General features: G+C 45.4%; 1 protein-coding gene across 16 annotated transcripts in view; it reads right to left on the bottom strand.

Moving 5' to 3' along the window:
- The window catches only part of TLE1 (TLE family member 1, transcriptional corepressor), a 107,311-nt gene extending 86,003 nt beyond the window's left edge, over positions 1-21,308 (bottom strand). For 8 of the 16 annotated variants that reach the window (XM_033236983.1, XM_033236992.1, XM_033236984.1 and 5 more), the window contains exons 1-4: positions 19,941-20,079; positions 19,058-19,158; positions 17,563-17,626; positions 17,406-17,450 (exon numbers count right to left, since the gene is read on the bottom strand). In XM_033236983.1, coding sequence (XP_033092874.1) covers positions 17,406-17,450; positions 17,563-17,626; positions 19,058-19,158; positions 19,941-19,964 — 234 coding nt within the window. In that variant the 5' untranslated portion in view covers positions 19,965-20,079. Of the gene's footprint in view, positions 1-17,405; positions 17,451-17,562; positions 17,627-19,057; positions 19,159-19,940 lie in introns of all 16 variants that reach the window. The other 8 variants (XM_033236981.1, XM_033236982.1, XM_033236988.1 and 5 more) reach the window with 3 other exon arrangements.
- Positions 21,309-24,165: the final 2,857 nt, after the last annotated feature.

Here is a 24,165-nt window from a genome sequence, read left to right as displayed (position 1 = left end):
TTTATTTTCTCAAAAGCATTGTAGTCACGATTAAAATGAATTCTGAGATGCTGGCTAAATTTTTCAAAGCATAACCTTTGGAAAAGATTATTTTAAGTATTTAAAAGAGAGTAAGGAAAAGGATCCTAGATGACAGGTGCCATGGTGTATGGATTCACAGAATATTGACTCAGCCATGCATGTGGAGGCAAACAAGAATAACATTTTAAATACAAATTACTTCTTTACCAAAAAAAAAAAAAAAAAAACCCAATCACTGCATCATTATACAATCCACAGAGGAATCTAAGTAAGAGAAAAATAATCACCATTCCTCCAAGATAACAATCAACTTACTTTCAGGATGGGAAAAAAAAGTGTCGTATGAGACAATCTATTCAGGGTTTACAGGGACTGACCAAGAACACACATAATTAAAAGCGTGCCAAAGAAAAAGGCCTTCATCCTCTTATGCTCAGTCACGTCAATTTATAACTTTAAAATTATAAAGACTTACAGTATTGTCTAAGACATACTAGGGAAGCATTAAGTAAGAAGGAGAGAGGAACTGAAGATAATGGAAGCAAGAACAATTTATAAACCAGGGGCCACCAGAAGTTACCACTCCTGTAATTCACAAGTTATTTTACAAGTGGACAAATCAATTTATGTGCTCCTGTGTGTTTTTAGAAAACATCCTCGATATTCTTCCATTAATTATGTGGGTTCCAGGACATGTCAATTCTCGTTTCCCAGAGCACCAGAAACCAAATTTAACCCACGTATTCTGTTACACTGGTCTGCACTTGTGTGGTTCCCACAGGGCTGGGCTGGCTCAATAATGCTGCACTCCTTCTGGAAGAACAGAATAGACTTCCTGCCATTTGGACTGTGAAACACAGTAATCCACCAGGGAATAAAGGTCAATGTTGCACTTTTGGTCATTACTGAATCATTTGAGATGATCTGTGGTGAGGATGAGAGGAAAATCGAAGGCTGTGAGAACGCTGCAAATGGCTTGCCCTCAGACCAATTTTCATCTCCATCTGTCTAATAGACATGTGGATAAAAAGCCCTCCCTCCTTCTGGGCCACTCGGCTGTTTTCAAATCCGTGGCACAAGCCAGGAACCAGTTAAACAATATATTAATGAGGGGAAATAACCTTCTAAGCCACAGACTAATGCTTATTCAGGTTTTAGATCATCAGCTGAAGTTTGGAACGCAATTTTCCAGTCTGCAAGCAGTACTGCAAAGTAGAAATTTTAACTAATACAGAGAATCATCTGCAGTGTAGGGGCATGTGCCAAAATCTCCTTACTTGTACATGCAAATATATGCATGCTTACACCTCCACCCCCCCTTCACCAAAAGACATGCACACAAAGAGGAACGGCAGTTCCAAAAATTGCGTGTTGCTGCTAAATAAATCTTTTTTTTCCCCAAATGTCTAATTAAAGCTGCTTAATCATTATTAAGGCATTTCAATCCTTAGATACAAAATATTCTTGGGAACCCAGAGTCTAATCATCATTTAAGCCGTAGAATAAATAAATGTTAATATCCCTGACTTTATACCAATACTCCCCTTTGCTGGTTTGGCCGAGCTACTTTTTAAACATAACGTTGTGCCACATATAAGTTTAGGCCCCCACAGTATATCAATGTCAAACAACATCGTGTCAAGCTAAGATTCAATTCAGGTAAGTGCCACTGCCAAATTTTCTTGTTCCCAGACGGGCTTTAAGATTATTTTATTGCTTAAAATTTAATTTGTTCCAACTCGTGTCTCCATGACAACGTTGGCCAACCCTGCAAATCATTTGGGTAATTGGATATCTTATCTTTCTATTGCTCTCAAATCGAATGATTCTGCTAGAATTGTAACAGCCAATCAAATTTACAGTCCTCCTGAGTAATAGACTTGGAAAAGTGGCCACATTCATCTCCTCTTTACAGCCATATTAACCACTGCGACAAACAGTAGAATCTGGTCTTCAAACTATACTCCAAATTATAAATGGTGTCAATACCAATATTCTCACAATGCAAAGTCTACACAAAAGCCCCTTCCTTTTTTTTTGAGGCAGTCTGGCTCTGTCGCCCAGGCTGGAGTGTAGTGGTGCAGTCTCAGCTCACTGCAACCTCCACCTCCCGGGTTCAAGTGATTCTTCTGCCTCAGCCTCCCAAGTAGCTGGGGTAACTACAGGTGCCCACCACTATGCCCAGCTAATTTCTGCATGTTTAGTAGAGACGGGGTTTCACCATATTGGCCAGGCTGGTCTCAAACTCCTGACCCTCCTGACCTTATGATTTGCCCACCTCAGCCTCCCAAAGTGCTGGGATTACAGGCATGAGCCACCTTTTATACTGCTTTAATTTGAGAAGCAACAATTGTTACTCATTCCTTATTAACTTTGAGCAATTTCAGCACTTTGAGAGTTCCAGAAGCTAATCAGAAAAAAAATTAAAAATAAACAACAACAACAACAAAAATCATAGCTTTTCTTGGGTATTTGATCTTGGAATAAAAATGATAACCCAAACAGTGGCTGCGTAAGGTCAGTGATGCACTGACATTGGTCTGTCTGGGGCCCTTTAGGTAGGTAAGCCATATTTAATAAATTAGTCAAGAAATAAGAGCGCAGTGGCTCATGCTGGTAATCCCAGCACTTTGGGAGGCCAAGATAGATGGATCACCTGAGGTGTTCGAGACCAGCCTGACCAACATGGCAAAACTCCATCTCCAGTAAAAATCCAAAATTAGCTGGGCATGGTGGCGAGCACCTGTAATCCCAGCTACTTGGGAGGCTGAGACAGGAGAACAGCTTGATCCTGGGAGGCAATGACTACAGTGAGCTGAGATCACGCCATTGCACTCCAGCCTGGGCAACAAAGTGAGACTCTGTCTCAAAACAAAAAAGAAATAAGGATGAGTACAGATTTAATAACCAGTTCAAAACCAATGTATTCTTAGGCTGGGCATGGTGACTAATGCCTATAATCCTAGCACTTTGGAAGGCTGAAGCGGGCAGATCACTTGAGCCCTGGAGTTCAAGACCAGCCTGGGCAACATGGCGAAACCCTGTCTCTACTTAAGAAAAATGAAAAAAAAATCAACACTCAGAAAAATCCACAGTCAGTATTTCCTCCTTATACTTCCATTTAATTCACAAATATCATAGCATCTAGGGTCGTCAATTATAAAATACAGATTTCTTACAAGATTCAAATGTCAGCAGCTCCCCTCCTAAGTCAGTGGTATGACTTTGGCCTTTGGTCAGCTAAAAAGTACGGAAGTTGGATACATTTCAATGGTCCAATTCCAATCTCCTCAGTAGCTATGCAGAGACATTGGCTCTGAGGGAGCGCATGGCCCAGGCACTGTAAAAGAGCCAGCCCACTTACAAATGGAAAAGGTTCTGGGACTCAGGCCAACTGGCAGGCTAGGGGGTTGTCAAGAACCTAGTGCTTCCCCTACAGATCCTCAGGGTGTCAGGGCCACTTCTCAAGCTAAGCAGAAAGAGCCATGAACGCGGAGCTTCTCAGCACACCCAGATCAGAAAGCAGCCAACTTTGGAGCTTGTTTGAGAGCAGGTACTGGCACACCTTGTTTCAGCTGTGCCCTGCTTTATCTCAAATACTTACAAAGACACACAAGAAGTTTCTATTGCATTGTGCTTGGGATTAAGAGTAAAGAGCCTAAACTTCCAGTTTGACCAATCCCAATGGCTCTGCTTTTCTCCCTTGCAATAATTTTTTATTTTTTTTTGAGACAAGAGTTTCACTCTTTTTGCCCAGGCTGGAGTGCGATGGAGCAATCTTAGCTCACTGCAACCTCCGCCTCCCAGGTTCAAGTGATTCTCCTGCCTCGGCCCCTCAACAATTTTTTTCTTTTCTTTTTTTTTTTTTTTGCTTCCCCAAATATGAGCACATAAGCAGCAGCTGTGAATGTCGACTGTCAACAAAAATCTCAAGCCCATGAAGTAGACAGAGAAAGACAGCACCACAACTACTCTACTCAAAACTTATGCGCAGTACTTTACAGAGCAAAAAGAAAACTACATGCACACACTCCCCACAGGTGTACATACCCCTCATCGAAATGAAATTGTTTCTTTCTGTAACCAAGCAACAACTTGACCTTCTAATTCCATATACCCTGCTTGTTTTCAAAATGACAAATTCCCTCTTTAAGAGTCGGATTTTCCATGTTACATTAGAAAGAAAAACTCTGAAATATACCTCCTACTCCTTATTCTGCCAAAACTTACTTTGATAGAATGAACCAAATTCTTTGTTGTTCTTCCATCCCTTTAAATGAAAAAACTCAACACAACTTTATTCTCACTGATAGTTATATTAATTACCTAAAGCTATTGTCTTCCAAGGACACATTCTGCTGTTTGGCCAAAGAAAGACATTTTACTTAGACAATAAAGACTGCCAACAAGGCCAGGCGCAGTGGCTCACGCCTGTAATCCCAGCACTTTGGGAGGCCGAGGCGGGCAGATCACTTGAGGTCAGGAGTTTGTGACCAGCCTAGCCAACATGATGAAACCCTGATTCTACTAAAAATTTAAAAATTAGCTAGGAGTGGTGGCACACACCTGTAATCCCAGCTACTCGGGAGGCTGAGGCAAGAGAATCGCTTGAACCTGGGAGGTGGAGGGTGCAGTGAACCAAGATTGTGCCATTGCACTCCAGCATGGGGTACAAGAGTGAGACTTCATCTCAAAAAAAAAAAAAAAAAAAAAGACTGCCAACAAGTTGTTTTTTTTTCTCCTTTTGAGCCTCAAGATAAATGCTTATGATCTTAGAAAGGAACAAATAAAACACTGTAATGGGAAAATCAGTTCAGAGGTAGGAAGGAAGACGGGTTTGCCAAAACAAAATGGAAGTGTCGATGAAGCATGGCCTAGAAGTCCAACAGCAGGGGTAGAGTTTTAAAGGGACTGCTATTTAGATCACAGCTATACCTCAGAGTACCCCCATGCCAGGAAACTACGCAACTGCTTCTGCATATGGTAACTCACTTAATCTTGGTAACTACCCTGTGGGGCAGGTGTCATCCTGTAATCCTACTTTCTCTTTTTCAAGGTGGAATAATTAGTATCCACACAAAGGGAGACTGGGAAGGTTAACAGGGGGCTCCTGGCGGAACAATGCCTAGGGCAGGCACATGGGAGCTCCATGGATGAGGTTATGACAACTCTAATATCCTGGAAAAGCTTACTATAATAATAAACGCAAGAAGCCGACTTCTGAAAGCCAAAGAGCTGAGAAAGACAACTATGTGAGAATGGCGTGTGCACCTGTAGCTGCAGACTGCATGGGGACTGGATGCCCTTTCTCCATCCGGTGGTCCATCCTTTATTTTCTCCATACCAGACCAAGATGCAGATCAATGTTAAGACCCTCTTCCTAAACCAAAAGCAACCTTTTTATTTTCACTCACTAAATCCATAGAGGCCTTTCAAATGGCACAAATAACGGCAGCTGCATTTTGTTCTCTAAATCAATTTTCTCCCCAGCCATCAACTAGATGTTCCCACACAGAGAAAGAACAGCCCTTCCCTTCTAATTCAAAAATCCATACTGCCATTGCCCTTGCAAACTGCTAAACAAGCAGTATCGGCAAGTCACTTGTGTTCTGTAATATATTTACTGCAAATCCCAATGGCTTGCCTCCTAATGCAGTTTTCTATTGTGTCTGTGCGTGTCAATACACTGGCCGGCCACCGTACTTGTAAGGGGCTCCAACCCGCTATTTGCTCAAGGCATCGAGAGGGCACCGAGAGGGAACAAAGGCTGTGCTCCTGAGGAGCAACTTGAAGGCCACAGCCTTGGAGGGCCTGGCTCCACACACTGGGGTCCTCAATCGGGTTTTGTTTCTGGTCCTTTACACCTCATTACCACCCAAGGCCCCTGAGGCCAACTGAAAATCTCCGTCAGGACAATTCCATACACACAAAGTTCAAAATCAGAGTCCTTCTGCAGAATTATATCTACTTTCCTACCTATCAATGCTAACAATATTTCCCCCAGCAAATATACTGGTTACATCTTAAAGGTAAAGTATAAGTCAAGTTTCATTAACGGGTCAGAAGGAATGAAGAGAAGAGGGGACTTGGTAAGGGGAGTCCAGCTTTTCTGTGTTAAATAAAATCTCAAGTGACAGTTGAGAAAGAAAGCACCTACAAACCATGTAACGGTGGATCACCTAATACAACCACACCAAAAGTACAAAGGGCAAGTCTAGGAGGAAAACCTTATAAAAACAGGTGAAGACAGAATTCCTAAAATGTACATGGACGCCAGGTGTGGTGACTCACACCTGTAATCCCAGCCCTTTGTGAGGCTGCGGTGGGAGGATCCCTTGAGCCCAGGAACTGGAGACCATCCGGGGCAACACAGTGAGACCTCATCTCTACAGAAAAAAATCAATCAATCAATCAAAAAATAAATTTTTAAAGGCCGGGCACGGTGGCTCAAGCCTGTAATCCCAGCACTTAGGGAGGCCGAGACGGGCGGATCACGAGGTCAGGAGATCGAGACCATCCTGGCTAAAATGGTGAAACCCCGTCTCTACTAAAAAATACAAAAAGAAACTAGCCGGGCGAGGTGGCGGGCGCCTGTAGTCCTGGCTACTCGGGAGGCTGAGACAGGAGAATGGCGTAAACCCGGGAGACGGAGCTTGCAGTGAGCTGAGATCCGGCCACTGCACTCCAGCCTGGGCGACAGAGCAAGACTACGTCTCAAAAAAAAAAAAAAAAAATTTTTAAAAAAGTACATGGAAATCCCTGCTTCGTGTTATCAGTCTAAACTGAGGTCGGTAGCTAAAGAAAGGCCTGATCCTCTAGAGCAAGCCCTTCCAAGTTCACCATATTATTAATTTATTTATTGCTGTTTGGGGAAGGAGGAGCCTATGGAAGCTATATGACAGGTAGATATTACAAAATTTTAATTTATAGACTCCAGGTATAATACAGGTGGGTATGATATGAGTATGCTGTATATTTCTTTTATTCTGTAATTTGAAGTTTTTCATAATAAAATGTTTGGGAGAATGGAAGACACTATGTAAAGACTTTAAGTAAATAATCAATGGTTATACTCATTATTACTAAGAAATCTGGTGACAAGTCAAGTTTAATACCTTGAGGGAAGTTTGTAATGCAATTCATCTACACTATTGGCAGCTGCAGTTCCAGCCACAGTAATGCCTGCACATGCTCAATTCACACCGAACCTAGACCCCGGCAACATGCTAGTTTTGTTTATCTCTTTTTTAGTCCAAACCCAAACATATTACTATAATAAAACTCCTCCCTAAGAAGTCTCAGTGGTTACTGACTGCAGATCACTCTTCCAAAAGAAAAACTGAGCAAAATTGGTTAAATTAGGTTATTAGAACTAAACAGATTTCATTTTTAATTTTAGCATAAGCAGTCACACTGGTTTTCTTTTTTTCTTTTTTTTTTTGAGATGGAGTCTCGCACTGTCGCCAGGCTGGAGTACAGTTGGCGCAATCTCAGCTCACCACAACCTCCGACTCCCTGGTTCAAGTGATTTTCCTGCCTCAGCCTCCCCAGCAGCTGGGATGACAGGTGCCCTCCACCACGCCCAGCTAATTTTCATATTTTTAGTAGAGATGGGGCTTCACCATGTTGGCCAGGATGGTCTCGATCTCCTGACCTTGTGATCCGCCCGCCTCGGCCTCCCAAAGTGCTGGGATTACAGGCGTGAGCCACCACGCTGGGCCGACCCACACTAGTTTTCTTGATTTGAGTTTTTAATCTGAATTCCATGGACTTGCTGAAGGATCCTGAGATGCACACAAACAGCCAAAATTGTTAGGCAAAGCTATCCTGGGTATTTGTGTGTAAAAACGTGTGCAAACTTTTCTTGCAAAGTAGCTTTCACCTGATTTTCAGATGTTCAAGGTCCAAAATGGGTACAAGTACCAGTACACATAAGGGGTACCCAAAACACAATATAATCAATGCCTACTCCATATAACTCATTGGGAAGGGTAGATGGAAGCCTCTCACTCAGCTTCAAGCAGACTGCAACCTAGTCGGAGTAAGCAAAGAAGCACATGAAACACCATTGTTCCAGGACACTGAGCAAAACAAGTGCTGTGACCGCCTGCCTGGGCAGTCCCTGGCCGCCTTGAAGTATACAGGTGGTGGTGTTTGAACTGGGACTTGAAGGAGACTGAGGAAGGCCATGTCAAGGTTGATACAAAGGCCTGGACTTTTTATAAAGAAAACAGGAAAACTCAAAACATACTTTCGGCAAGAAAAAACCTGTTTGGCAGGATAAAAGGAAATGCAGGAAGAGAAAGAGGCAGTGGCCAAGACGGGAAGGGAAAGTACTCAGAGGCAGACACAGCAGGCTGTGAGGCACAAAGAGGTCATCAGAGGGTGAAGGCAAAATTTAAAAGAACACACATGCAGGAAAGGATGGATGTAATCCCAAGACCCTGAAGACAACTCGCATCTACTATCTTTAAGATGCTCCCTTTCCAGGACTGGAGTTCCCAGGGTGCAGCCAGGTTTGACATGTGGGCCAGCAGTCTCTGAGCAGTGGGGACATTGGACAAGCCAATGGAATGTGCGCTGAGAATAGGAACACTTCATTTTACCACTGTTTAAAATGTCCATTTATTTTAAATGTATACAATACTGTAATACAACAATGTATGTACATAACTTACAAATAAGGCCGGGCGCAGTGGCTCACGCCTATAATCCCAGCACTTTGGGAGGCCGAGGCGGGCGGACCATGAGGTCAGGAGATCCAGACCATCTTGGCTAACATGGTGAAACCCCGTCTCTACTAAAAGTACAAAAAAATTAGCCAGCCTGGTGGCAGGCGCCTGTAGTCCCAGCTACTCGGGAGGTTGAGGCAGCAGAATGGTGTGAATCCAGGAGGCGAAGCTTGCAGTGAGCCAAGATGGCACCACTGTACTCCAGCCTGGGCAACAGAGCGAGACTCCGTCTCAAAAAAAAAAAAAAAAGTAAGCACTCAAGCTTTTTACCAAGAGGTTGTACATATACCTAGACTAGTATAGTAGACTAGTAACCTACTTAGATCAGTCATGGTGCTAATACCAAACCCAGTCTCATGGTACATGTATTTCAGCAGTTTGACAAACTGCAAGATTTGGACGTGCAAGTTCAAACACACCTACATTCTCAAAGACTGATTCCACTTCATCTAATGGAAAACAAATATCCATTAGTACACTGGGAATAGATTTCAGGGATGATGAGCAAGCTATATATACAACTCTATCCCTTCCAGTGTACAGTGGTATACATCTAGCACACTGAGTAGTTTTTTCTCTGTTTGGAAGATGAAAAACTTAATTCAGAGGATAGAATTTTCAGAATTTGTTTTGTCCTCCCAGCTTTTTCCTTGTACCAAAAGTGACTTGTATCCTACCCTTTTTCTGCTAATGTATTTTGTGGTCAAAGAATGACTAAGTAGCAAATACTACTACAACAAAAACTAAAAAAAAAAAAATAGTTGTTTTTTATACCTACAATGAGAGCAGCTTACAGGGGAGGGGATAAATAATTGTGTTCACCATTATGATTTTTATATTGCTTCAAAGAAGGTAAATAGAATAAAATTTATTGTGTATTCTGAGACAGGGTCTTGCTTATGTCATCCAGTCTAGAGTACAGAGGTGTGATCACAGCCCACTATAACCTCCCCACTCCTGGGATCAAAAGATCCTCCTGCCTCACTCAGCATTAGTATCAGCTAGTACTACAGGTCTGTACCACCAGGCCCAATTAATTTTTTTTTTTAATCTTTTTCTGTAGAGATAAGGTCTCACTATGTTGGCCAGGCTGGTCTCTAACTCCTGGGCTCAAGTGATCCTCTTGAGCTGGGATTATAGGCATAAGCCATCGTGCCTGGCCTACAACTTAGTAATTACTAAAAACTTAGGGGCTGGGAGCAGTGGCTGACGCCTGTTAATTCCAGCATTTGGGAGGCTGAGGCAGGTGGCTCACTTGAGACCACAAGTTCAAGACCAGCGTGGTCAACATGGCAAAACTCCGTTTATACTAAAAAAATACAAAAATTAGCTGGATGTGGGGGCACGCGCCTGTAACCCCGGCTACTTGGAAGCCTGAGGCAGGGAAATCGCTTGAACCCACACACCTGCAATCCCGGCTACTCAGGGAGGTGGAGGTTGCAGTGAGCCGAGATCGAGTCGCTGCACTCCAGCCTGGATGACAGAGCAAGACTCCATCTCAAAGGAAAAAAAAAAAAAAATTAGGGGCTGGGACCCGTGTCTAACACCTGTAATTCCAACACTTTAGGAGGCTGAGGAAGGTGGATCACTTGAGGCCAGGAATTTGAGATCAGCCTGGACAACATGGTGAAACCCCATCTCTACCAAAAAATAATTAAAAAAAAAAATTAACCAGGTATGGTGGTGCACGCCTGTAATCCCAGCTACTCCAGAGGCTGAGGCAGGAGAATCACTTGAACCCAGGAGGTAGAGGCTGCAGTGAACCAAGATCGTGCCACTGTACTCCAGTCTGGGCGACAGAGTAACACTCTGTCTCCATTTAAAAAAAAAAAAAAAAAAAAGGGAAAATAATTAAATGTTAAATAATAAAACATGTAATTTTGCTAAATCACAGGTTATTCAATAAAATCATGTATCAACACTTCCTGGATTTTCATTAAAAAATATTATGGTGACTGGGTAGTCTACAAACAGTACTTTAAAAAATTTTTCTTCCATGTTTTTCTTTTTTCTTTTCCCTTGGGGACCCTGCTCAGGAAAAAATACAAGCAGCAATTCTGAAATCATTCCTTTGCAAACAATTTTAGAAATCACACTTGTGTTAAATCAAGTGAATGGTAATACATGAATATCTTAATTTATGTTAAAATTTCAGTGCAAATTTATTTCACTTTTCAGATCAAACCACACCTGGGGGGGGGGGAAGATCAGAAAACCTCTCTCCCCTGCCCACACCTGTGCACACTAGCTCCACTTAAAACACCACACCGTATTCACAGAACAATCCTCTGGTGAGGAGTACTCTGAAGGTACAAATGCCTAATTTTGTCAAATAAGCCCACCGACAAAAACAGCTGTCTAAAATTTACTTAAAAACCACTATACTAAATACCCTGCAGTAAAGGTACTAGTTGTGAGAATTTCCATTTTTAAAAATCAGAGGCAACAATAAGCAACGGGGAGTAGGAAACTGAATCAGTCAAAGCTTTGAGGAAAGCCAGTAAGTTTCTCAGTTTCCTCCCATTTAATCCGCTTCTGGAGACCACAAAAGGTTTAATAATAAAATAGCAAAGACTCAGATCCATGGAAACTTAAAATGGTTCCATGAGCTAGTAACTGAATATATTTTTAGTTTAACTACCACTCAAGATGATTTATTTAAATATTTACTAAAGAAACAGATTTTCTTTCTGTTTCTTAATAAACACTATTTGGGAGAACATCTTAAGCCCTCTGGCGAAGGACGCTCCTCAATTTGCACGCACGAGGTGCTGGGTTCTGCGGCTGTATGCTGGGATGACTCCCACCATGTGAGGGAACAGACAGACTTTTGTCTAGTCTAACCCTCATTACACAGAGAGGGGAACTGAAGCCAGGGAACATGTTCACGACTTGCCCAGTCCCTAATGGAAATCCCCAATTAAATGACTTCAATGAACTACAACAGAACCAAGTCAGAGCCTACAGTTCATGGCCACTCCCCACAAGACAGGTAACCAAAGGCAGAAAGACGGGGAGGGGAGGCAAGGGAGGTGCTGTGGCCCTGCAATGGCCTGACTCTATCTCCTTTCCTCATCCTACTCCCAATCCCCACTGCTGGATCCTGCTCTTATACAAAATTTCGATATTTTGTTCCTTGAAGATTTGGGGGGCATTCAGTTTGAATTTTCAAAATATTGATCGTGATAACTATGTTTTCTGATGGTGCCCTCTTAAAATCCATGCCCAGGGCCTCCCTTGCCTTACTCCAGTGCCAAGTCCAGGACAAAAAACAGCCACTGCTGAAGGGTGGGGAAGGTGACTGAGAAGTGAGAGATCAGTCCTGTTGGCTGATAAGAAACAAAGGCTATTCTTGCACCTCGGAATCTAGGCTCTAAATGCACAGAGAGCTTTATCTCTTTTCACTTATGCTTGCAAAGAACAGGCCTGGCTAATGAAGTTAGGGACCACTCCAATCTTGATGACAGCTACCCTCTTTGTATAACAAGGTTATTAACACCTGCTGGAGCTTAACTCTAAGTGTCTATACTCTAGTCATTTCCCTGTGTGAGATGTTGACTTGGGGGAAAAGAAATCTCAAAGTGAGAAACTATTAGACAAAAACACACATGGTTAAAAAAAAAACAAAAAACACTAAGGTAAAATTTGCAAAGAGTAAAAGAATCACATCTAAGGAAATATCCCACAGTTGAGTCCCTAACAGTCCCATCTAAATACTTTTTTAAAAACCCACTAAAGGCCGGGCGCGGTGGCTCAAGCCTGTAATCCCAGCACTTTGGGAGGCCGAGACGGGCGGATCACGAGGTCAGGAGATCGAGACCATCCTGGCTAATACGGTGAAACCCTGTCTCTACTTAAAAATACAAAAAAAAAAAAAAACTAGCCGGGCGACGAGGCGGGTGCCTGTAGTCCCAGCTCCTCGGGAGGCTGAGGCAGGAGAATGGCGTAAACCCGGGAGGCAGAGCTTGCAGTGAGCTGAGATCCGGCCACTGCACTCCAGCCTGGGTGGCAGAGCAAGACTCCGTCTCAAAAAAAAAAAAAAAAAAAAACCCACTAAAGAACAACGCATTATTCCAAGAGAAATTTTAAAGCACACATCAAAACTGCAAAAGCAGTTTCACTCCAAAATTTACATGGCCTGAGACGTTGCTTACTGAAATATCACATGGAGCTCTTTCCCCTTCCCAAACCAGGATTGCAGAATATATCATCCTTTCTTTAAGAGCTAATCCTTTCATTTATTTCTAAATGCTTCACCATCAGATGGGCACAGTGGTTCACGCCTGTAATCCCAGCACTTTGCGAAGCCGAGGCGGGCGGATCACTTGAGGTCAGGAGTTCGAAACCAGCCTAGCCAACATAGGGAAACCCGGTCTCCACTAAAAATACAAAAATTAGCCAGGTGTGATGGTGGACTCCTATAATCCCAACTACTGGTGAGGCTGAGGCAAGAGAAACGCTTGAACCCGGGAGGCAGAGGTTGCAGTGAGCTAAGATTGGGCCACCACACTCCAGCCTGGGTGACAGAATAAGACTCTGTCTCAAAACAAAAACAAAAACAAACTTCTTCACCATCCTGGAGAGCCCAGTGCTCTCACTCTGCCCACTCTTCAGAACCCAGGCACAGAGTGACTGATCAAACTCCCTCCCCATCACTGAGTCTCCACCAGAATTCCTGACTTGTTTCTTCTTCAACGTACTTTAACCTGAGGACAGTATTGCTCAGTAGGACACAACTTTTTACCTACCCATGGCCTGTAACCCTCCTCTCCCCGAAAAGACCAGTCAGCAGCACTGCTGATCTTCTAACTTTTAGAACATACATCCAGCCCTGACATGTCTTATAAATCATGAAGTTCATCAGCACAAAGACTGAGAACTGAAGAGGCAGGCACTAGGGAGACATGGTCCACCTCATCTTACATGGCAGCATGAGGGGACAGGAAGAAGCACAGACAGGCCGGGTGTGGTGGCTCATGCCTGTAATCCTAGCACTTTGGGAGGTCAAGGCGGGTGGATCACTTGAGGTCAGGAGTTCAAAACCAGCCTGGCCAACATGGTGAAACCCTCACTCTACTAAAAATAAAAAAATAAAAAAAGTTAGCCGGGCGTGGTGGCGGGCACCTGTAATCCCAGCTACTTGGGAGGCTGAGGCACAAGAATCGCTTGAACCCAGGAAGCAAAAGTTGCAGTAAGCAGAGATCGCACCACTGCACTCACTCCAGCCTGGGGGACAGAGCGAGACTCTGTCTCAAAAAAAAAAAAAGGAAGAAGCAGCACAGACAACCCTGGAGGAGGCAACCCAACTCAAGTTTCAATAGATGCTTGGCCTTGAGCAAGTCCCAGACTTTGAACACATGCCCACAGCTGTGGATAGAGCAAAACACCTACCCAATCTATGCCGGAGGATGCCTATGGAGGTCACAGAAGACAAATCACATTGAAAACTGTTCATTACTGTGCAAATTAAAGCCACCAATGACAATTTATAGCATGGCTTCATCAGCATGCTGAAGAGATACACGAGTGGGCTAAAATAAGGCTTATGTGTGCATTTACAGTACATCTTGTTCCCAAAAATATCAAATGAGGTAATATCAAGCCATATGACAGATAAAAACATTTAAAGATCACGCCACCACACACACTAGGCATAGCTAAGCAAACCACCAGGCTCACATCAACTAGTTGTTTTTTATGCACCCTAACACTCTGATGGTATCAGAACTGCCTCAATTTTTCATGAGACACTGTCTGCCTCTACTGTATAGAGGTATCTGGAGTTTACCATCCACACAGATAAAGACGGGCAGGCAGGGATCTATAAAAGGCTCTAAGAAAAAAATATTCTTAGTGCTACCATAAAAGATTTAAGTATCCATTACCATTCCTGTTTCATTACCTTTTCGGTAACCCGCCACAAATGGGAGCAGAGAAAGTTAAGGGGAAGGCTTATCAGAAAGTGTTGACACAACGTAAACACGGGCTGTGTGGGCGCCACACCAGGGAAGGAAACCACAATTATACCATTCTTGATTTGGATGCACTTTCACTTTAAAACTTCCAGACGGGAAAGTCAGCAGTGAGATTTGACACTGAAATCTCTAGAACTCACTCCTTCGACAAACCCGTTGAAAGGTGGGAAGGGAGAGCGATCGTCACACTGGAGACAAATCTTAACAGCATTAAAGCTCTCTGTACAGAAAGTTTCCCCTTCACTGCTTTTTTTTTCCCCCAGTAACAAAGATGTTGTCAGAAATGACAATTTTTTGTGTCCCCTGATGATGCCTTGCTAGCATTTGGTTATAAGCCATAAAGCAGGAATAATTTCAGCCTGTCAGGAGTCTCGCTAATGCCCAGTTTCCCCCTAGAGAGAATTCCTGTCAAATCTAATGAGAGCTCCAAAGGCCCTCTCTACAATATAATGAGCACTTAGGCCATGCTGGTGATCAGGCGGCAAAAAGCATCAATTTGAGCCTGGCTACACCCTGGGGGCCAGACGTCACCAGTTTTAATAAGAATTATGATTACTAGCTGCACCAAATGCCTCCTCAGAACTTATTATTAATGTGTGACATTCAGAAGGATGTTTTTCAAATGTAAGGCCACTTTAAACTGAATTATAGCACTACTTTGCACACCACTCTAGTTAAGGGTCTGTCAGCATTTCCAGTATCAACTAAATTTCAGGGGGCTCAATACCCTACTATGAGGAACATGGTGTCTCTCAGCTTTTCACGTTTTTCAAATTGCTAAGCCAATTTAAACACAGCATATTATTAATGCATACAGGCTCACGGACAGACAGCATATACCCACAAACGCCTCACGCCGTATAGAAACTCATTAGAAAACTATTCTCACACCATGGTGCTTCTGACCCACTTCACCCCTTCTCCCTACATGATAAAGAAGAGGTCATGCCGCCACATAACCTACAGGAACCCAGAAGAATTACACACCTCTTTTAGCTCCTCCAATAAACCCAGCACCAGCATATAGCATCACACCGAGGGGGTGTTTCCTTGTAAAAGAGTCAATGAGGTTATTAAATCCTTTGAGTTCATGGATTTAAGAAAAAGCTCAGTCTCCTCTTGCTCTTCCATAATGTGTTATCCAAAAAAAATGCCCTTCAGAGTAATTAAAAAAAAAAAATTAAACGGCCTAGGCCAAGTTCATTTGCATAATTCACTTAAATGACGACAGACGTTAGCCATAGATCTTCTAGCCTATTTACTATCAACAAGTTACAAGCGCCTGAATAAGGCACTAGCCATTGAGAAACACACAAAAACAAAGTCACAAACCCAACAGAAAGTAGGCTATCAACTTCGCAAATCATAGTAAAATCTGCATTTTTAAAGGCCCAATTACAATACTAATAAAAGGCCCTGAACATCACAATCTCTTTCCAAACACATATCTGAAAACAGATCTAATGTACACGATGATAACTTAACATTATGAAATCTATGATGAATTAAAAATCAAAGAGTGTAGAGTTACAAAAGCAGAATTCAACTCTGAAACACACTTGCTTAATGAAAGTCTTTGAATATAGGGAAGATCTGAAGGCTGAACTAATCAATTTCTCCACTGTGCCCCAGCCGGTCAGCCATGCTCTTTAATTTAATGAAACAAGGGTTTGAGATGAAATAGCACATATACATCAAGTAAGAATTGTATTGTTGTACTTTGAAATGTGTCCAACTGTGCAACTTCATCTGATGATAATTTTTTAAGAGGCAATCGATTTCTAAAAGACTTATTGTACCAGCGTCTTGATGAAAAAGTGAATGTCAGCATATCTCCAGAATACTTACACCCTGCCATTAATGCTTTCTTTGGCAGACAATGACTACTCAATCGAGGGTCCTTTGGGCTGAGCAATCATTTAGCTTTTCTTCTCTTATGAGGTCCTTAGTGCCTTGTTCCAGCTCAATACTCTTTTTATACACCATTATAGTAGCCATAAGTGTGAATTTTATGGGAACTTGCAAACTCATAGTCATTGCTAGAGCTTTCCAGTCACTAATCTTTCCATGCTTTTAAAACCACTAGGACTGAAGCAACTCCCAACATATGCTCTGGCCATAAAAAGATGCTTTTTTCACATCCAAACATGCAATAACTGAGAAATTTTTCAAAAATGTGTTTGCTAATAAGCCACTAATCAAGCAGACCCAAAGCATAAAGAATACTCCACAGATAGTCATATACCTTGTTTACTATGATTAAAGAAACTCCTAAATACCCTTCTTTCCCCCTACAGGTCCACACGTCCTCGCGAAACAGCACAAAAACATTAACTATTCTAAACTCCAACAACTCTGTAAGATACCCAGCCCGTTCAAGAGGATAAATCTATACAGGTGGAAAAGTAAACTCAAGTCTCAATTCCTATCTGCCAATAAACAGGCTAGTTGATATTTCCAAAACACCTCTCTTTCTCCTAGTCATTTAAACACTCATAATCATCAGGAAGCAACTCTTGCTGCAGAATACTACCATCAATCCACAGGACAGGAAACCAAGGCAGAAAAATAGCATACAAACCCCCACCCCTAGAGCCCACTACTGAGAACAAAGCCAGTATTATAAAATCATGTGAACTGATTTCTCATTTCAGCTTGAAGTTCAACTAAAGCTTACCTGTTTATGCATTTCAATGTTTAATCCATATGACATTTCGTAATACTGTAAAGAGAAAAAAGAATCAAGCATTTCATTAACTCACGTTTTTTATACTCTGCTAACACGTTTGCTAATATCATACGAAAAGGGAAAAAGTCCACTCTTTGATACCTACCATCACATAGTGCCTCTGCATTTCTGTCTTTTCACTTGCCAGTTTCTCACATTCCAATTTAAGGCTATGAAAACAAAACAGGCAACTTAATGTAAACATTATGTCACTTGTTTTAACATCTGCCTCACATATTTGCACTTCAAGTAAAAACATGGACCAATTTGGAAAAGCCATAAACTATCTAGGTAAACACCCAAAAGCTTTGTCCTTGCATTTAATAGGGAAAAGGAATAATGTGAACAATACAAGGTGTCCATTCAGCTACCATTCTTCTTGGTGCCTATCTGGTTAGAGGACAAGAACGCAAAAAATCTGTCAGAACCTCTAACAGATTCCTCCTCATGGTCGTCTGCTCCCTACCTTCCTGCATCAGTTTCTCTGGACTCCACCAAAATCCGGCCCTTGCACAATCTTCACTCTTACGCATAGTCTGTGCCATCTTTGCCAACTCAAACGGTCTCTAGGTTTGAAAATCCTATCTGTTAAGTTACTCCTACAATTGCTGGTCCCTTTCAAAACCTTTAGTTTTTAAATCCCTGCCAAAATATGTCAAGTAGCTACTGCAATAAAGTGGGTTGAAGTTCTCCCTGCTGGGTAAACACGGTGTGTGCAAGTATGCCTCAAGCTGCAGAGATATTATCTACAAGTAGACAAAAGGTCAACAATCAGAAAGCCCCTGACAAAGTAAAATTCACACCCAAGCCACTTCGCCTCATCTGTGTGCTTTTTCTCAAGCATGACAAAAGCAAAAAATGTCAATACAGTTATTTCTGAGTTAGAATCAGGTAAAACTTCATAGCAGCAAGGGAAAGAAACTAACCTTTCTGGGAAGTTCACTATTAGCAGAGGATCTTACAAAAATGTGTAAGTCCTTTGGAGGCAAGCCTCATTACTCGAAGAAACTAAGGCTGAGATGGATATAAATGTGACTCCACTCTCTCATCCTACCCAAACCAACCCGAAATAACGCCAAACCAGGTGAGCTTTCTTCTGCACACTATTATACCCACCTCCCTCACCATCGCCAATGATGGGCAATGTTAAAAGCATCTAGCCTTCCTTAATGAACTTTGCCTCAAAAACCCAATTTTCTAGTATGGCAAACAGCGATTTCAACATGGCTTTGCTTCCCTGAACCCACACTCCAGGACTGAGACATCGATTGAACCAATATTTCAACTCAGTCTGTTGAAAAATAAATACATGAAGTGCAAATATTGACGATTCTCATGCAATTTCTAAAGACACGAAAAAGGACTCCCTGGAAGAGCAGCAAACCAGCAAAAGGGAAACAATGGGAGGAGGAGGAGACTAGAGAAGAGGCGGCCCGGGAAGAACCAGGAAAGGGGGTAACTTGAATGACAGGTCTTAACTGAGACTCCACACGCCACCGCCTGGACGCAAGAACTAAGTACAGGCGCCGCTGCCACCCGGCTGGGCGACAAGGGGCACGGGGACGCCCGCGACCACTCGCCTGGCGCGGCCGGACACGCACCTGTGATACTGCGCCTGCAGGAACTGGAATTCCTCTTTAATCCGGTCCAGGGACTCCGGGATAGTGAACTTGAAGGGCTGGCCTGCAGCCTGGTGCGGCGTCTGGGGACGACCAGCGAGGGGGACAGAGGGACGGGAATGCGGGCGGATGAATAAAGCAGTAAGTCAGAGAAGGAAAGAACGGGTGGGACATAAACAAAAAATAAAGTTAGAAGTGGCTGAAAATGAGGCCCCAAACTCGAGTTTGCCCTTCACTTGGGGGAGCGGGAAAGTGGACCCTCCCCGGGCCCCGGCTTCTAAAGAGGCTCGGAAGCTCTTCCCAGTCTCCAGGGCGGATCGCGTTAAGTGCGCCCGGGTCACCAGGCCAACGGGAAGGGGGCTCCCCGGCGGCCGGGGAAGACAAGGCCAGATTGTCGGTGTCGCCGCCCCTTCCCCCAAGGGGGCGATAATGACCCCGAGGACCAGGGAAGAAAAACAACTCCTTTTCGCTACCCATTCCCAGAGTCGCCAGGGCCACCTCCAGACGCACCGGAACCGGGGCCGCATTGACATGTAAATAGGCGAGACGAGAAACAAAGGGGGGGCGCCCTGCCCCCCTTGGGGAAGGTTGGGGGGATACGGCTGCAGGAGAGAAACCCCAGCCTTCCCCAGCGCCCCTATCCGCTCAGTATAGACGTCAAGTAGGAAGGAGCCCAAAGGGAGGGAGAAAATTCAGAGTTTTGGCCCACTCCCCACCCCAGGAGGAGAGGGCCCCGGCCATCCCCAGCCTTACACCGCGGAGGGCGAGAGGGTCCGCCGGGCCGCAGAAGCCACCAGTCTCCCTACCGCCCGGGAGAAGCGGCTCCCCAACGCTCCTGCCCCCCCACCACCCAGCCGCGCCTCACCGGGTGCCGGCTCTGCGGGAACATCGCTCTGGCGGCGGCCGGGGCTCTGTTCCCCGGCAACTCAATTCTCCGGTCAATTTCCAACTTTAATCCCGCCGAGGAAAATTAAGCCGGGAAGCCAGGCAGAAGCGGGGAGCGCGCTGGCCACGCACGCAGGCGCGCTCGGCCGGGCGCACTGGCCACTCGGCGGGCGCACTGGCCACTCGGCGCCCGCAGCTGCTCCTGCTCCCGCTCCCGTCGGTGCGGGCTCCGGCCCTTACGGCCACATTGGTGGGCGCCCCAGGTCCAGCTGCTTCGAGAACCTGCGCGGAGACGCCGGGCGCTCGGGGACTGTGCGCGGGGGCAGCGCTCCAACCCCCCGGCCTCAGCCGCCGGGGCGGGGAGGCGGGGGCGCGGTGACTCCGACCGCACTCCCCTCGGCGATCCGCGTGCGCGGCGCCAGTCCTGGGCAAACAAATCCAGACGGGCTGCTTTTCTTTGCTCTTCTCCTGGTCCGCCTCCTCTTCGGGTTTTCCCCGAGGCGGCGGCGGGCGAGATGCAGGTGGCGCGGCGGCCCCCGCTAACCTCACACAAACAAACCAGACGCTTTCGGGGCGACTCCCGCAAGACTCGGCTGCGCCTTCGGCCAGGTACTCGCAGGCTCCCGGGACGCAAAGGGGAGCGAGGCTGAGGAAGTGGCGGAGGCTCCTGGCCGGGGAGCTAGGGATGACGAGGCGGGGAAAGTGCGGAGGGCGCGCCGGGAGGCGGCTCGGCACGCCCCGTGCGACCAACACTCGGTGTTCTCCGCGGTTGCACAAACCCTCCGGGACCGACGGGGCTACTCCACCGAGAGCAGTCCAGCAACTGCCTGCTGCTCCTCGAGCCCGGGGAGCATCAGGGCGCCGCGCCTGGCGCGCACTCGCCCTGCACGGCCGGCTCGGCCGTTCTGGACCCTTCTTCCGAGCCCCTTCTTCCTCGGTCTTCTTTCTTTCCTTCTTTTACCTTCTTGTGCTTCTCCGCAAAGGGCGCTCCAGCCCGCTGCAAAGTTCTCTCACCACCCGAAGGACGACATCCACGAGATGGTGGGGAAAACAGCAGGAGTGCGCTCCGCCAATCGGCCACCCTACCCGGCGGCAAACTCTGCGGGCGAGTCCGGAGTAGTCACAGCGGTGGGGCTAGCGGGGGTTTTGGTCGCCGCGGGACGACGGAGGTCCGGGCTGGTGGCGCGGGTCCCGCCCGGCCGTGCGAGGGTGGGGTGGCGCAGTCGGCTGCCTCCGGGACGCGGGGCACAGAGGACCCGCCGCTGCTGCTGTTGCTGCTGCTCCTGCAGCCGCCGCTCCCACCGCCACCGCCGCCGCCGCCGCCCGCGCCTCTCGCGCCGGTTACATTAACACGCGGTTTCACACTCCGGAGCTAACCAGCGCCGGCCCCGCCCAGCCCCGCTCGGGCGGGGGGCGCGAGCGCCGAGCCGGCGGGGGACGTGGGCCCGGGAGGTTGTGGGGGTGGGGGGCAGGAGGCCCTCATCAGCCAATCGCGTGCGCTGCACCCAACGTGGGGCGCTGACGCGCGCCTCCCCGGAGCCTATGGCAGGGCAGCGCCGGACGGGCCGTTCTCCCGCCCCCGTCCTCTCGCTTCCTTCTCCGCGGTCTCCTCGGTCTCCCCTCCCACCCCGGCCCCTCCTCCGCCAGCCGCGTCCTCCCGGGCTTGGTGAGGAACTGTTCCTGGAGGAGCCGCGGGACGGCAAAACCATCCAATGGGAAGAGGCGATTCGCGGAGATTGGCACTGAAGATGGGAAGGTCGGTGGGAAGGAGAGCGGCGGGGCTGGGCTGTCAATCAAAGTAACGTGGGGCTGGCTAGAGAGCGCGCAGGAGCGCGCTAGCGGGAGGGAGTGGCGAGCGTGCAGCCGAGGAAGCTGGGGGCTCGAGTTAGCAAAAATCCTGCCACTTGCTCACTTTTCCCTTTAATGAAAATCCTCAGATCTAAGTGAAAGTAACGCAAAGACTAGCTGCGTAGTTTCTTATTGGAGGCGGAGGGGGGGTTTGGTAATTCCAGCAAATGTGTTTTTCAGTGCTGGACCCACTTGTTTGATGCTACTCTGAAAGTGAGGCCACATTCAAAAATATATCTGACGTTTGTTTTTCCTTGAGCTGCATTTTTACGGATGTACGAGAGGGAGTGGACTGTGCACTTAGTTGGAAATGCGTAAATGAGCAACGGCACGGTTGGCGTAGGTACACCAGCCGCAGAGACGACTTATGATGTCCTCCCACCCCACCCACCCCCTTTGCACCCAAAGTGGTAGGATTTGGTTTTTATTGCAGGATTTCAAGCCTCTTTGCAAAAAGATCGTCCTGCCCCGTTTGGCGGGAAGGATTCCCAGGGTGCTGCCAGAACAAGGCACGCGTGTCCGCAGATGAGACGCTTTGCCCGGGGCGTGAAATGCCAGGTCTTCGTCTTAAAAGTCCAGACTTCGCTGTTAGGAGAGGAGGGGAGCGGCTGAGGTTTTTAGGAGCCTCTCAGCTACAAGACCACGAGTCTGTTTCCAATTCCTGGGAACAAAGAGAGACAATGTAATAAACCAGCACTGAGACTTGCAAAACCTGTCCCGCACACCCCACCCCCATAGTCTGGGTGGTACTCCTGAGCTGAGCTGTGTGAAGAGCTAAATGGGAAGAGTTAGGTAAATGACGTCGCTAAGGTTCTTATGAAGTGGAACTTGAGTTAAAAGGGATTTTGAGATTGTAATAATCAAGACATGCTGTATAATTAATGCTGAGAGTCTTCGGGTTTTGTGTATGTCTCTAAATACACCCACAGCAGAAAACCGTCAGTATTGCTGCATTTATACTTTTGTTTAGAACAGTCCAATGGAGCTACTTCCACATGAGCAGTGAGTGAATAATGCTGGTTTAGCCAAACGGTGGTAACTTTTTCTATAAGGGCACATCTTGGACAAGTATTTATCTTATGTTGGAAACTAGTTAAGTTTTTGGTATTAATAACCCCCACGTTCCCATTATTTTACTTTCAAGAGCCTTATGGGAAGGAGCTTATTTAAAGAGACATACATTTTATTTAAAGATGTGCTTTTACAGAGATCTTTTTCTTGAAATAGTTTTAGAAGTTGTTTTAGATAATACATTTCACTGTTAGAGTTGTTTTTAAATATGTATGATATTGACTTGTCTATAATTGCATCACTCCCAAATATCAATTATAAATGAAAAATAAAAAAGCGATTTTAGCCTGTCTGTACGAAGCCATAGTAAATTCTTAAACAAGTTGGGCATTGTAGCTTTGTGGTGTTCTCATTAAGTACAGTTGGGAAGGCGGCTGTATTATTCATTTTGCTAACATGGAGAACAAAAAAGAAAGTACTGCCTCACTTTCTTTGGTTAAATTTGGTGATGATGAGAGTTTTGCTCGACATACAGAACTTTTTGGAATCATAGGACCCCAGGGCCTTTAGCAACCTGTTTTCCTCGAAATCATCTAATGTACGAGCCACATATTCCAGTCTGCGGCCAGTTCATCCCATATCAGCTCCAGGACTGGATAGAAAGTGCTTGGATGCCACAAGTATGCTTGTATACATGCTGTGACAACTGGAGCAACTGATACTCCTCCGCAGCTTACCCAGGCTTTACGTGGTGCCTGTATCTTGAATAACTGGCACACTCTCATTAAGTTTAAACAGAGCCATTAAAATATGCTTTGAGACGGGGCAAAAGTGTTGCTACTTCTCCTTTCCCCATCCCGCTGCCCTCAGAATCAATTCTAAGGCATCTTTAAATGTCCTCTAATGTATCTACTCACAGACAATGTGTCTGCTCACCATATTTCCCAGTTTGCCATGAGTAAACACTGGAAATTCTCTTTTAACTAGTCTTTCCTTGCCAATAGAGTTTGAAACACCAGGCCTTCTGATTTCCTTATAATGTAGTATCTATAGTATCTACAGATCATTATGAATTTAAAATTGGAAGGCCTTTAATTGTGTGCATAATAATGGTTGGTTTTGGTTTTTGAAGCCTTTTCTTCCCATTTAGAGCATTGTCTGTCAGAGTGGGTAGAAGGCTCTGCCCTTTTCAAGGTCATATTTTCTCCATGATTGTCATGCTGTAATAATTATACTACAAAACTCTCATCAAACTGCATTACAAATGATGGTGTTTAAACAGTCAAGTAGCTTTAATCTTATGTTTTAAATAAATAATATATGTGCAGATTGCCTACAGCCTGTTT

Source organism: Trachypithecus francoisi, unplaced genomic scaffold (assembly GCF_009764315.1).
Source record: "Trachypithecus francoisi isolate TF-2019V2 unplaced genomic scaffold, Tfra_2.0 Lachesis_group16, whole genome shotgun sequence".
In the NCBI taxonomy this organism is placed as follows: Eukaryota; Metazoa; Chordata; class Mammalia; order Primates; family Cercopithecidae; genus Trachypithecus; species Trachypithecus francoisi.
This window is presented reverse-complemented; position numbering and strand designations above follow the sequence as displayed.